Source organism: Bison bison, unplaced genomic scaffold (assembly GCF_000754665.1).
Source record: "Bison bison bison isolate TAMUID 2011002044 unplaced genomic scaffold, Bison_UMD1.0 scf7180017849863, whole genome shotgun sequence".
Lineage (NCBI taxonomy): Eukaryota > Metazoa > Chordata > Mammalia > Artiodactyla > Bovidae > Bison > Bison bison.
The window spans coordinates 16,886-29,709 of NW_011480436.1; the positions used below are offsets into that span (position 1 = coordinate 16,886).

The 12,824-nt window shown below is 47.5% G+C and overlaps 1 protein-coding gene across 2 annotated transcripts in view; it reads left to right on the top strand.

The window, feature by feature from the left end:
• The first annotated feature begins 3,031 nt into the window (after positions 1–3,031).
• The window catches only part of RDH13 (retinol dehydrogenase 13 (all-trans/9-cis)), an 18,204-nt gene continuing 8,411 nt past the window's right edge, over positions 3,032–12,824 (top strand). For both annotated transcript variants that reach the window (XM_010847945.1, XM_010847937.1), the window contains exons 1-4: positions 3,032–3,205; positions 5,462–5,580; positions 7,646–7,801; positions 10,708–10,812. In XM_010847945.1, coding sequence (XP_010846247.1) covers positions 3,141–3,205; positions 5,462–5,580; positions 7,646–7,801; positions 10,708–10,812 — 445 coding nt within the window. In that variant the 5' untranslated portion in view covers positions 3,032–3,140. The remainder of the gene's footprint in view (positions 3,206–5,461; positions 5,581–7,645; positions 7,802–10,707; positions 10,813–12,824) is intronic.

Consider the following 12,824-nt stretch of genomic DNA (forward strand, 5'->3'; position numbering starts at 1 on the left):
CTTATGGCAGAAAGTGAAGAGGAACTAAAATGCCTCTTGATGAAAGTGAAAGAGGAGAGTGAAAAAGTTAGCTTAAAGCTCAACATTCAGAAAACTAAGATCATGGCATCTGGTCCCGTCACTTCATGGGAAATAGATGGGGAAACAGTGGAAACAGTGTCAGACTTTATTTTGGGGGGCTCCAAAATCACTGCAGGTGGTGACTGCAGCCATGAAATTCAAAGATGCTCACTCCTTGGAAGGAAAGTTATGACCAACCTAGATAGCATATTGAAAAGCAGAGACATTACTTTGCCAACAAAGTTCTGTCTAGTCAAGGCTATGGTTTTTCCAGTGGTCATGTATGAATGTGAGAGTTGGACTGTGAAGAAAGCTGAGCACAGAATTGATGCTTTTGAACTGTGGTGTTGGAGAAGACTCTTGAGAGTCCTTTGGACTGCAAGGAGATCCAACCAGTCCATTCTAAAGGAGATCAGTCCTGGGTGTTCATTGGAAGGACTGATGCTGAAACTGAAACTCCAGTACTTTGGCCACCTCATGCAAAGAGTTGACTCATTGGAAAAGACTCTGATGCTGGGAGGGACTGCGGGCAGGACTACAGGGGATGAGATGGCTGGGTGGCATCACTGACTCGATGGACGTGAGTTTGAGTGAACTCCAGGAGTTGGTGATGGACAGGGAGGCCTGACATGCTGAGATTCATGGGGTCACAAGGAGTCCGACAGGACTGAGCAACTGAACTGACTGACTGAGGAAGTCTTCCCTCGCTCCTAGTCTGATTCTCCAATCACAGATCCTGGATGCTGGCCATAGTGCTTTCTTTGGATGCCCTGTCGTGTTTCCTGTGTCCAGGAGGGTTTTCATGACTCACTGTTGGTGCTGCTGCCCCAGACCTGCAAGTCATGTCAGCCCTCTGTGTCGTAATGGAGCCAAGAGATGATGCTTCAGAGTTGCTAGATCTTTCTCCACCCTGGACATCCCCATCTCAGAGACCAACCTGGAGCCTGCTGTCTGGGTGCTTTCATCCTGTTCCCAAGACTTCCTGCTGTTTTGGGGGGTAGGGCCCCCCACCTATAAGACTGCTGACCTCAGGCTTCTCCATCCTGAGTGCTCTGTTGACCCCCGAGCCTCTCATCTCCAGCCTTGTACATTTCTGCCATGTCCTACCCCGACTCATCAATTTTAGCTAAATAGGCATGTTTTGCCTTGTTAACAAAAAAAGGAAAAGAAAAAAAAAAGTTCTTGGGACATTTGGAAACAATTTATTAATCAGCTATTTGTCATTTTGAAAGTGTTCTAAAGTGTGTCTGTGGATTATTGACAAACTCAATCCAATCATAAATCAGAGTTACTTGGATGATATAATTTTTGAAACTAAATTATGAAAATCTTTTCAGTGGTTTCTGTTTTTTGCTTTTTCATCAGTTTTATTGCAGTATAATTTACATGCAATGCATGCATGCTAAATCGCTTCAGTCGTGTCCGACTCTTTGCAACCCCATGAACTGTAACCCACCAGGCTTCTCTGTCCATGGGATTCTCCAGGCAAGAATACTGGAGTGGGTTGCCATTTCCTCCTCCAGGGGATCTTCACGACCCAGTGATTGAACCAGTGCCTCTTACATCTCCTGCACTGGCAGGCGAGTTTGTTTTTACCACTAGCGCCACTTGGGAAGTGTCTTACATAGAATAAAATCCAGCGAACATACTGATGAGACTTGACGAATGTATGTTGTCATGTGTATAAATTCCTGTGTAACCAAGACACTCTTTCCAAAACTCCCCAAAGGTTCCCTTTGCAGTAATTACACCCCCCACCCCCTCAACCCTTGGTAAATACTGGTATTCATTCTCTCTCCTAGACTGTCATGTAACTGGAATCAAACATATTGTACAAATACCAATAGATCATTCCTTTTATTAAGAAAGAGTCCATTGTCTGAGCAGAAGGAAATGGCAACTCACTTCAGTATTCTTGCCTGGAGAATGCCAAGATCGGAACACCCTGGTAGGCTACAGTCCACAGATTGCAAAAAGTCGGAAAGGACTGAGCGACTTCACTTTCACTTTCTTTCCATTGTCTGAATTTACTATAAATAACTTATTCCTTTAGCTGTTGATGGACATATCTATTACAAAATTGGATTGCTTCCCACTTTTGATTATTTTGATTAAGTGGGATGAGTTGAATTGCCTCTCCCTTCTACCCCCACAAATTTATATATGTTGAAATCCTAATGTGTAGTAGACATCAGAATACGATCTGATTCGGAAATAGGGTTGTTGCAGATGTAGTGAATTAGGGGGACGTCATTTTGAATTAGGGTGGGCCCCTCCTCAGACTCAGAAGTTCAGGCCTCCAGCCCCTCCCTCAGACCCGAGGTCCAGACTCCCGGCCCCTCCTCCCTCAGGCCCGAAGTTTACATCCCCATGACCTCCTGGCTCAGTACTCCAGGAATCTGGGAACCTCCTAGGCTTGTAGGTCTTGGATTCTGAGCATTGAATTTATCAAATTGTCCCAGAAAGTCGACAAATAACTCGTATATTTATGCCACTTATTTATTTGTTTTCATTGAGGTATACTTGATTTTCAGTACTACATTAGTTTCAGGTGTACAACAGTGATTCAAATTTTTTACGGATTACATTCGGTTTAAAGTTTTTATGGAATACTGGCTGGCGTCCCTGTGCTGTACAATATCGTCTCGGAGCTGTTTTGTTTTATACACAGCTAGTTCGTAGGCACACGTATTTTTAGAGGAGGAAACAGGCTGATCCATTTGAAAGACAAATAGAGGACCAGGTCCGGAAGCGACAGCTGCCTCGCTGGGACCCTGGGGTCCCTATGGCACCGAGCTGAACTTTTAAGCAGAGGGAGTGTGACGTCATCGGAACAGCGCGTAGGCCCCGCCCCCGAGGCCCCGGCCCCTGAAACTACCATTCCCAGCAGCAGCTGCGCTCGCAGTCCGTCCCCATAGGTCCCACCATGGGGGCCCCTCCCCCGCCCCGCCCCTTCCTGAGGCGCGGGTTCCGGCGGCGTGTGCCCTTCCGCACGTGGGTCCCGGGCGGCGCGCTCTAGGTGCAGACTTCGGGGTTCGCGCGTGCGGGCGGCTGCAGTCAGACTCCAGCTCCGGCCAGGCATGAGCCGCTACGTTCTGCCGCTGTCCGTGCTGGGCACGGCCGTGGGCGGCGCCGTGCTGCTCAAGTGAGTTCGCGCGGGTCTTTCAGGCGCGGTAACAGCGGGCCGGTGGGCTTGGACAGGGAGGGAGGGCCGGATGTAGATCGCCAGCTCCTCGCCCACCCAGGAGTCCTCCAGTCCACTCATCCAGCAGTGCTCCCAGAGAATGCGGGGACAAGCCTGGGCCCCAAGCGGGCAGGTCACGGCCCAAGGTCGGCCAGAGAGAGGGGCGGATCCGGGCCCTGGTAAACGTTTTGGTCTAGTTGCTTCCGGACTTTTAGTGCATTAATTAATTCATTCAGCAGATACCTACTGGGCACCTCCCATATGTCACGTCCTGGCCCAGATGCAAGGAACGTGTATGCCACCTAAGCTCTCGTTGTCCGGAATCAGAGAAACAAGTTAGGATTGTCCAACTCAGTCAATGATAAGATCGTTATTCTTTCCTGTGGTTCCTGGAATTCACTAAATAAAAACAAGACAGGGGGCTAAGGGGTGCAAACTGTTAGTTATAAAATAAACCACAAGGAGATATTGTACAACCAGGGGAATATAGCAACTCTTTTATAATAGATATAAATGGAATATAACCTTTAAAAATTGTAAAGCATTATGTTGTACACCTGTACCATACATAATACTGTATATCAACTATTCTTCAATATAAAAATCCCCCCCACTCCAAACCAAAATACCGCAACCAAATATTCTATAGCAGCACCATTCAGTAGAACTTTCTGTGAAGATGGAAATCTTTTACATTTGCCCTGGCTATTATGAGCCATACAGTGTGACTATTGAGCACTTAAAAATATAACTGTGTTATGCTTGTAGTAACAGTGTTATACTGTACACTTAAAAATTTAAGATGGTAGACCTTACGTTAAGTGTTCAGGATTAGCAATACGTATTTTATTACAGTTACACAAGAGCTGGGAGTTAGGCCAGAAAGTGATTACAATATTGAAGTATCTTTCTTTTCCCCTCTCATAAGGGGTCGAAGGATAGACTGATTGACTGTTAATCTCTTTGCATAAATACGTTTAGGCTTGTTCATCTGCTCTGTGATGAGGCTTCCTTTTGAAGTTGTTCCTCCTGATCCAATAAAGTCTTTTTTTGTGTAGCCAGCTGGTATCTTGTTTTTTTATAAACTCCTGCTTTGTATTAACCACCGTTTTTTTGAAAGCTCTAGGAAATGGAAATAATTTTTCCTTGTAGAAATCATCGGGAAATTCCCTGGCAGTCCAGGGGTTAGGACTTGGCGCTTTCATGCCGGGGCCTGACTGTTCAGTCCTTGGTTGGGGAAGTAAGAACCCTCAAAGCAGAAGGCATGGCCAAAAAAAAATTCATTGGCTGCTGTTTTTATTTTTATTCGTGCTGATGTCTGTTAGTTCTGAAAAAGCTTAAAAATAATAATAATAAAAAATACCAGTATGGGAAGAATAAAAGAAAGCTGAATGCCCTAGTTGGGGATGGAGAATATGACTATTTATTTTTAATTAAAAATGACCCTCTTGTCTGGAGAGGACACTGTTTCTCTGGCCAGCTTCCTGTTGGGGACATTTAGTTGTTTCCAGTATTTAGCCTCTGGAATATAGACAGAGTAGCAGAATAAGGCCCTCCTGCCCTGCACATCCTAATGCCTAGAACCTATGACTATGTATCCTTACCGGTCAAAGGGGACTCTGCAGATGTCATTAAGGACCTCCATGATGGGAGATGATCACCAGGTGGCCCCAGCGTCATCACAACAGTACAAGAGGGAGGCGGGAGAATCAGAGCCAGAGACTTGACGCTGCTGTGTTGCTGACTTTGAAGGTGGAGGAAGGGGCCACCAGCCCATGGATGCAGGCGGCCCTTAGAATCTGGAAAAGGCTCGGGAACAATTCTCAATTCTCCCTTGCGCGTCCAGAAGGAACACAGCTCTGCTGACACCTCAGTTTTATTCTGTTGAGACCCTTCTGGGACTCTGAACTGCAGACTCTAGGGAAACACCATTGTGTGATTTAACCTACTGAGCTCCTAGTGAAATGTTACAACAGCCGTAGGGATTGAACACAGGGGTCTTTATCAGCTAACGATGGTTATGACGAGGAGGCTTCCCCACACCAGGAGGTACTGAGTAACCACAGGGCTCCCTTGGGTTGTGGGATATTGTTCCCATCTTTCTACTGGGGGAACACAAGCTCAGAGTGGTCACTTGTCTGAGATCATAACCGTTGGGGGCACCTGCAGTGAGAGTGGACAGACAGATGGAACTGACCTCCCGTTTCCTACCTCCAGGGACTTTGTTGCCGGCGGGGCTTGTCCCAGCAAGGCCACCATTCCCGGGAAGACTGTCATTGTGACTGGTGCCAACACGGGCATCGGGAAGCAGACTGCCTTGGAGCTGGCCAAAAGAGGTGATGTCCCATTGGGCACCTGCTTCTTGGCTTGGGGCTTGGGAGCGAGATCTGGTGGTGGATGATGGGATTCCCCTGGGGGTGTTAAGATCTGGTGTTAAGATCTGGTGGTGGATGGTGGGATTCACCTAGGGGTGTTAAGGCTTCTGATTCTTTCGGTTCTGTAAGTGGCAGAAACAAACGCAGGCTGGTGTAAGCCCCAAAGCCTGGTGTTCCTGGAAGGAGGCGGATGGGTCCAAGGGCTCAGAGGAGCCCGTGGAGGCTCAGCAGTTTCTGGTTGGGTTTTTCTCTGCATCGGCCTCGCCCTCTCCTATGCTGGTTGGACTCAGTCCTGGTGACTGGGTTGGAGCCTGGGTCAGAGGTTGGGAGTAAGACTTGACTTCAGGCTCTTCCAAGCTTACTGATTGGGTCTTTAATAGAAAGAATGCCCCCTTCGATTTGGGTCTGTTTGATGTTTTTCTCATGGTCAGAGTGGGCTTATGGAGACGTGCCCTCCTCAGCACACAGATCTCTCTTTTTTAAAAAATTTATTTATTTTTGGCCCCACTGTGTGACATGCAGTATCTTAGTTCCCTGACTAGAGATCAAACCCGTGCCCCCTGCACTGGAAGCTTGGATTCCTAACTACCGGACCATCAGGGAAGTCCCCACAGAGCTCTCTTTTGAATTTAGAATTAGTGGGGTTTCTGGGGGGACAGGCACGAGAGAGGAAGGCCTCCTGATTTTTGTTTGAACAGCTGGAAGACGAGTTAGGAGGGAGAGGCTGGGGCAGGCGTGAGGGCTGGGGGAGGCCGGGACCTCTCCTTGGAGGGCCTCCTTGGAGGGCTCGAGACGCGGTGGCCAGTGAATGCGTCCCTGCTGGATTAGCCAGGCCCGAGCTGCATGTTGGCCCCAAGGTCAGAGTGATGGGGGCCATGGTGGGCGGTCCTCTGCCCCTGCGCCTCATCACACGGGGTTTCCCCCAGGGAGGGGCAGGTGTTCCTTTCCGGACCTGGTGAGACCGGAACTTGGGCCGACACACCCACCGCTGTCCAAGGGCCGGGCTGGCCCTGCGAGGACGGACGGAGCCCGGACTTGATGCACTCTGTCCTGGGCTGTGATGGGGCAGCCGGTGTGGAGGAAGCGGCTGGTCCACCCCAGGGGAGCCCCAAAGACCCACACAGTCAGCATCCTTGTTGCCCATCCTTTTCTCAGACCCTGTTTTTCCTCACTTTTCTAATTTGAAAAAAAGAAAAAAAAGTTTTTTGTTTTTTTTTAAATGGGTGTATTAAATATTTAATTCACACATTTAAAATACACACTTCTGGGATTTTTAGTATCTTCACAGAAATGTGCAGCCATGACTGCTCCCCATTGTCGAACATGTTTCATCACCCCAAAATAAAACCTGGGTCCTCTAAGCCGTGGCCCTCTTAATGTCCCGTCCTCTGCAAAGCTGGGAAACCGCTGATCTTCCTCCTGTGGATTTGCCTCTCCGGGCATTTCAGATTAATGGAATCATACACCGTGCTTTTATGCCTCTTGCTTTGACTGAGTGAGCATCGTGTTTGTGAGGCTCATCCGTGGTGCGGATGCTTTGGGATTTCCTTCCTTTTCACGGCTGAGTAATACTCCACTGATGGATGGGCCACGTTTCCCTTAATGCTTTTTTTGAATATTGGAGGATAGCAATTTACAGTGTTGCGTTAGTTTCAGTCGTGCAGCGAAGTGATTCCGTTTTAAACATACATGTATCTATTCTTTTTCAAATTCTTTCCCACTCAGCTCATTACAGAATATTGGTCAGAGTTCCCTGTGATCTTCACTAGGTCCTTGTTGGTTATCTATTTTATATACAGCAGAGTGTATATGTTAGTCCCAAACTCCCACTTTATCCCTCCCCCTCCATGTTCATTCTTCCCGTGATGGACATTTGGGGTGTTTCTGTCTCAACAGTGCCTCTGTGTACGTTAGAGTACATAGTTTCGTATGGACTTATCTTTTCATTTATCTTGGGTACGTACGCTTAGGAGTGGATCTTTTTTATGTTTATTAAAAATTTTTTTTTCTCGTCTGGCTCTTCCAGGAGGCAACATCATTCTGGCCTGTCGAGACATGGAGAAGTGCGAAGCGGCGGCCAAGGAGATTCGAGGGGAGACCCTCAATCACCGTGTCAACGCCCGGCACCTGGACTTGGCCTCCCTGAAGTCCATCCGAGAGTTCGCGGCGAAGGTCACTGAAGGCAAGAGAGAGGCCGCGGGGCTTGTGAGGGAGGGCCTGAGTGGCCAGGCCGTGAGGATCGAGCACACCGGGCAGGCCCTGGAGCCGAGTGTCGGTCACTGCCCGTTTTTGTTCTGTCTTTGGGTGAAGATTTTACACTGTTTTCTTTTCTGACATTTTCATGTTTACATATTTTTCATTTTTACATGCGGGAAAGAAAAAAGAATAACATTTCACGACATGTGACTTTTATTTGGAATTCAGATGGTGTTTTGTTTTTTTTGGCCACACTGCATGGCTTTCAGGGTGTTAGTTCCCGGGCCGGGGCTTGAACCTGCTCCCTGGGCAGTGAAAGCACAGGGTCCTAACCACTGGGTCGCCAGGGAACTCCTGGAATTCAGGTTTTAGTTTCCCTAAAGGTTTTTTTTAACTGGAGTATAGTTGTTTACAGTGTTGTGTTAAAAATTCAGGTTTTAGTTTCCCTAAAGGTTTTTTTTTTAACTGGAGTATAATTGTTTACAGTGTTGTGTTAAAAATTCAGGTTTTAGTTTCCCTAAAGGTTTTTTTTTAACTGGAGTATAATTGTTTACAGTGCTGTGTTAAAAATTCAGGTTTTAGTTTCCCTAAAGGTTTTTTTTAACTGGAGTATAGTTGTTTACAGTGTTGTGTTAAAAATTCAGGTTTTAGTTTCCCTAAAGGTTTTTAACTGGAGTATAGTTGTTTACAGTGCTGTGTTAGTAATTCAGGTTTTAGTTTCCCTGAAGGTTTTTAACTGGAGTATAATGTTTACAGTGCTGTGTTAGTTTCCGCTGTAGAAGAATGTGACTCAGCTATATGTATGCATATATCTCCATAAAGGGTCTTCCCTGGTGGCTCAGTGCTAAAGAACCCGCCTGTCAGTGCAGGAGATGTGAGTTCGATCCCTGGGTCAGGAAGATCTGCTGGAGAAGGAAATGGCAACCCACTCCAGTATTCTTGCCTGGAGAATCCCATGGACAGAGGAGCCTGGCGGGCTACAGTCCATGGGGTTGCAAAGAGCTGGACACCACTGAGCGACTCAACAACAACAAATCACCTCCGTAAAGTTTTATTGACACACAGCTGGGCCCATTGATTTCCATATTGTCTGTGACCGCTTTAGTCCTGAGAGGGCAGAGTTCAGTGGAGACAGACCAAATCGCCTGCAAAACCGAAAACATTTGCTACCCGGTCCTTTACAGAAGAAGGTTACTGAGTCCCACTGTCCAGGAAAACCGAGTCCTTCTGTCTGAGCTGGGCTCCTGGGAGAAGCAGAGGCTGGGAACGGATTTGATGTGTAGGGAGGCAGAGGAAGAGTTAACCAGGAGGAGAAGGGCAGAAACACCGACTCACCCACTGTTTGCTCAGGCTCCCTGGCGCTGAGGTGACTCCAGGGACACAGACGTGAGTCAGATTCAGGCTCTGTCTCCGGAGTGCCTGGGGCCATGTCGGCCGTGAGGACAAGTGACTCAGAGGGGACCCGCAGGCACGACGCAGAGCACCCAGGAATGCCCACCTTCTCCACTGGGCGTCTCCTTCTGCAGAGCCAGGCATGAGGCTGGCGTTTCTTTGCACTCTCATCTCCTTGATGGCTGACTCACTCTTCCTGCTGCTTGCTGCGCGGTCTCAGAACCGCTTACATATTTATTTATTTTTCGAACAGGAATAACATTTGCAAGCTTAAATGTTCAGAAAGTGCAAACGGGGCTACAGGAAAACATATTCCCGGCGCAGCCGCCACTAGCTCCCTGGCTGCTGTCCTCAGATGGGCTCACTGCTTCCCCCGCTGTGCGTCCTCTGGGGGACTGTTGATGCGTGTATAAAGCAAACGGGGGGATACGCCTCCCCTTGGGTTTTTTGTATAAACCGCAGCCTGTTATCCAGCCGATACTGCCCCTTGCTTTTTGTCCGAAGCTCTCTCCTGGAGATCAGTGCGGGCAGGACTTTTTCCTTTTATTGCCGTGGCTGTCTTGTGTGTGTTTGTTTCTCTCCCTGCCACTGTGGGGCTTGCAGGATCTTAGTTCCCGACCAGGGGTTGAATCCGTGTACCTTGCTGTGGAAGCGTGGAGTCCTAACCACTGGACTGCCAGGGAATTCCTGTGTGTGTGTGTGTTTTAAAATTTTTATTGAAATATAATTGACTTATAATGTTTTGTTGGTTTCAGGTTTATAGCAAACTTGAACTCTGATTTAGTTATATACACACGTGAACGCTCACAAAAATACATTTTTTTTAAGACTCTTTTCTATTATAGATTATTACAAGGTATTCAGTATAGTTCCCTGTGCTATACAGTAGGTCCTTGTTGGTTATCTGTCTTATATAGAGTAACGGGCATATGTTAATCCCAGATTCCTAATTAATCCCTCCCCCTGCACCTTGGCAACCATAAGTTTTTTGTGTCTGTGAGTCTATTTCTGTTTTGTAAATAAAGTCATTAGTATCCTTTTTTTTTAGATTCCATATATAAATGAGAGGATGAGATAGTTGGATGACATCATTAAGTCAAGGGACATGAGTCTGAGCAAACTCTGGGAGGTAGTGAAGGGCAGGGCAGCCCGGCGTGCTGCAGTCCATGTGGTCGCAAAGACTCGGACACAAACATAGTGACTGAACAGTAACAACAGATAAGTGATATCATGATTTTGCCTTTCTCTGGCTCACTGTACCTAGATGATCGTCTCTGGGTCCGTCCCTGTTGCTGCAGATGGCATCATTTCCTTCTTTTTATGCCCAATAATACTCCGTCGCACTGTGTCTTCTTTGTCCATTCCTCTGTTGATGGACATTAGGTTGCAGAAAGTACTTTTTGAGGGGGTCATGATGAAGCCGTCCTACCTGGCAGGTTCTGTTACCCATTTTATAGCGGGGGAAGCTGAGTCCCGTTTGTCCTCACCCCCGTTTTCCAGAGGAGGAGCACGTTCACATCCTGATCAACAACGCGGCCGTGATGCGGTGCCCGCACTGGACCACGGAGGACGGCTTTGAGATGCAGCTTGGCGTTAACTACCTGGGTGAGCCTGCCGGCTGAGTGGCATCGGCCCGGGATGTGGGTGGGGCCCCCGTGCACCAGACGCAGGCTCTGGGCGGGGTCTTCCTCCACTCTCCAAGGCGGCCGTGCGTGGGCTCACCTGGCGGCTCGGGGAGCCCCCTGTTCCTGGCTGCACCTTCAGTCCCGGACCTTTCATCAGCCTCTTGGCCTCTTGTCCCTTTGTCTGTCTGTCCTCCAGTCTCTATCTGTCCTTCACTTGCTGTGTCAGTCTATCTGTTGTCACTCTGAGTCCATCAGTAAGACTGAGGGACGTTGGGTAGGTGTCAGTCACACAGGATTAGGGACCACCCTAATGACCTCGTTTAAACTTTATCACCTTTCTGTAGACCCTCTCTCTAAATAAGGTTACACTCCGAGGTACTGGAGGGTAGGACTTTTTTTTAGGGGTGTTTGTGGGGTGACATGGCTTTCCTGGTGGCTCAGGTGGTAAAGTATCTACCTACAGTGCAGGAGACCTGGGTTTGATCCCTGGGTGGGGAAGATCCCTTGGAGAAGGGAATGAGCAACTTCAGTTCAGTTCAGTTCAGTTGCTCAGTCGTGTCCGACTCTTTGCGACCCCATGAATTGCAGCACGCCAGGCCTCCCTGTCCATCACCAACTCTCGTAGTTCACTCAGACTCATGTCCATCGAGTCAGTGATGCCACCCAGCCATCTCATCCTCTGTCGTCCCCTTCTCCTCCTGCCCCCAATCCCTCCCAGCATCAGAGTCTTTTCCAATGAGTCAACTCTTCGCATGAGGTGGCTAAAGTACTAGAGTTTCAGCTTTAGTATCATTCCTTCCAAAGAACACCCAGGGCTGATCTCCTTCAGAATGGACTGGTTGGATCTCCTTGCAGTCCAAAGAACTCTCAAGAGTCTTCTCCAACACCACAGTTCAAAAGCATCAATTCTTCGGTGCTCAGCTTTCTTCATAGTCAACTCTCACATCCATACATGACCACAGGAAAAACCATAGCCTTGACTAGACAGACCTCTGTTGGCAAAGTAATGTCTCTGCTTTTCAATATGCTATCTAGGTTGGTCATAACTTTTCTTCCAAGGAGTAAGCGTCTTTTAATTTCATGGCTGCAATCACCATCTGCAGTGATTTTGGAGCCCCAAAAAATAAAGTCTGACACTGTTTCCACTGTTTCCCCATCTATTTCCCATGGAGTGATGGGACCAGATGCCGTGATCTTAGTTTTCTGAATGTTGAGCTTTAAGCCAACTTTTTCACTCTCCACTTTCACGTTCATCAAGAGGCTTTTGTTCCTCTTCACTTTCTGCCATAAGGATGATGTCATCTGCATATCTGAGGTTATTGATATTTCTCCCGGCAGTCTTGATTCCAGCTTGTGCTTCCTCCAGCCCAGCGTTTCTCATGATGTACTCTGCATATGAGTTAAATAAGCAGGGTGACAATATACAGCCTTAACGTACTCCTTTTCCTATTTGGAACCAGTCTGTTGTTCCATGTCCAGTTCTAACTGTTGCTTCCTGACCTGCATATAGGTTTCTCAAGAGGCAGGTCAGGTGGTGTGGTATTCCCATCTCTTTCAGAATTTTCCACAGTTTATTTGATCCACACAGTCAAAGGCTTTGGCATAGTCAATAAAGCAGAAATAGATGTTTTTCTGGAACTCTCTTGCTTTTTCGATGATCCAGCGGATGTTGGCAATTTGATCTCTGGTTCCTCTGCCTTTTCTAAAACCAGCTTGAACATTTGGAAGTTCACGATTCACGTATTGCTGAAGCCTGGCTTGGAGAATTTTGAGCATGACTTTACTAACGTGTGAGATGAGTGCAACTGTGTGGTAGTTTGAGCATTCTTTGGCATTGCCTTTCTTTGGGATTGGAATGAAAACTCACCTTTTCCAGTCCTGTGGCACTGCTGAGTTTTCCAAATTTGCTTGCATATTGAGTGCAGCACTTTCACAGCATCATCTTTCAGGATTTGAAATAGCTCAACTGGAATTCCATCACCTCCACTAGCT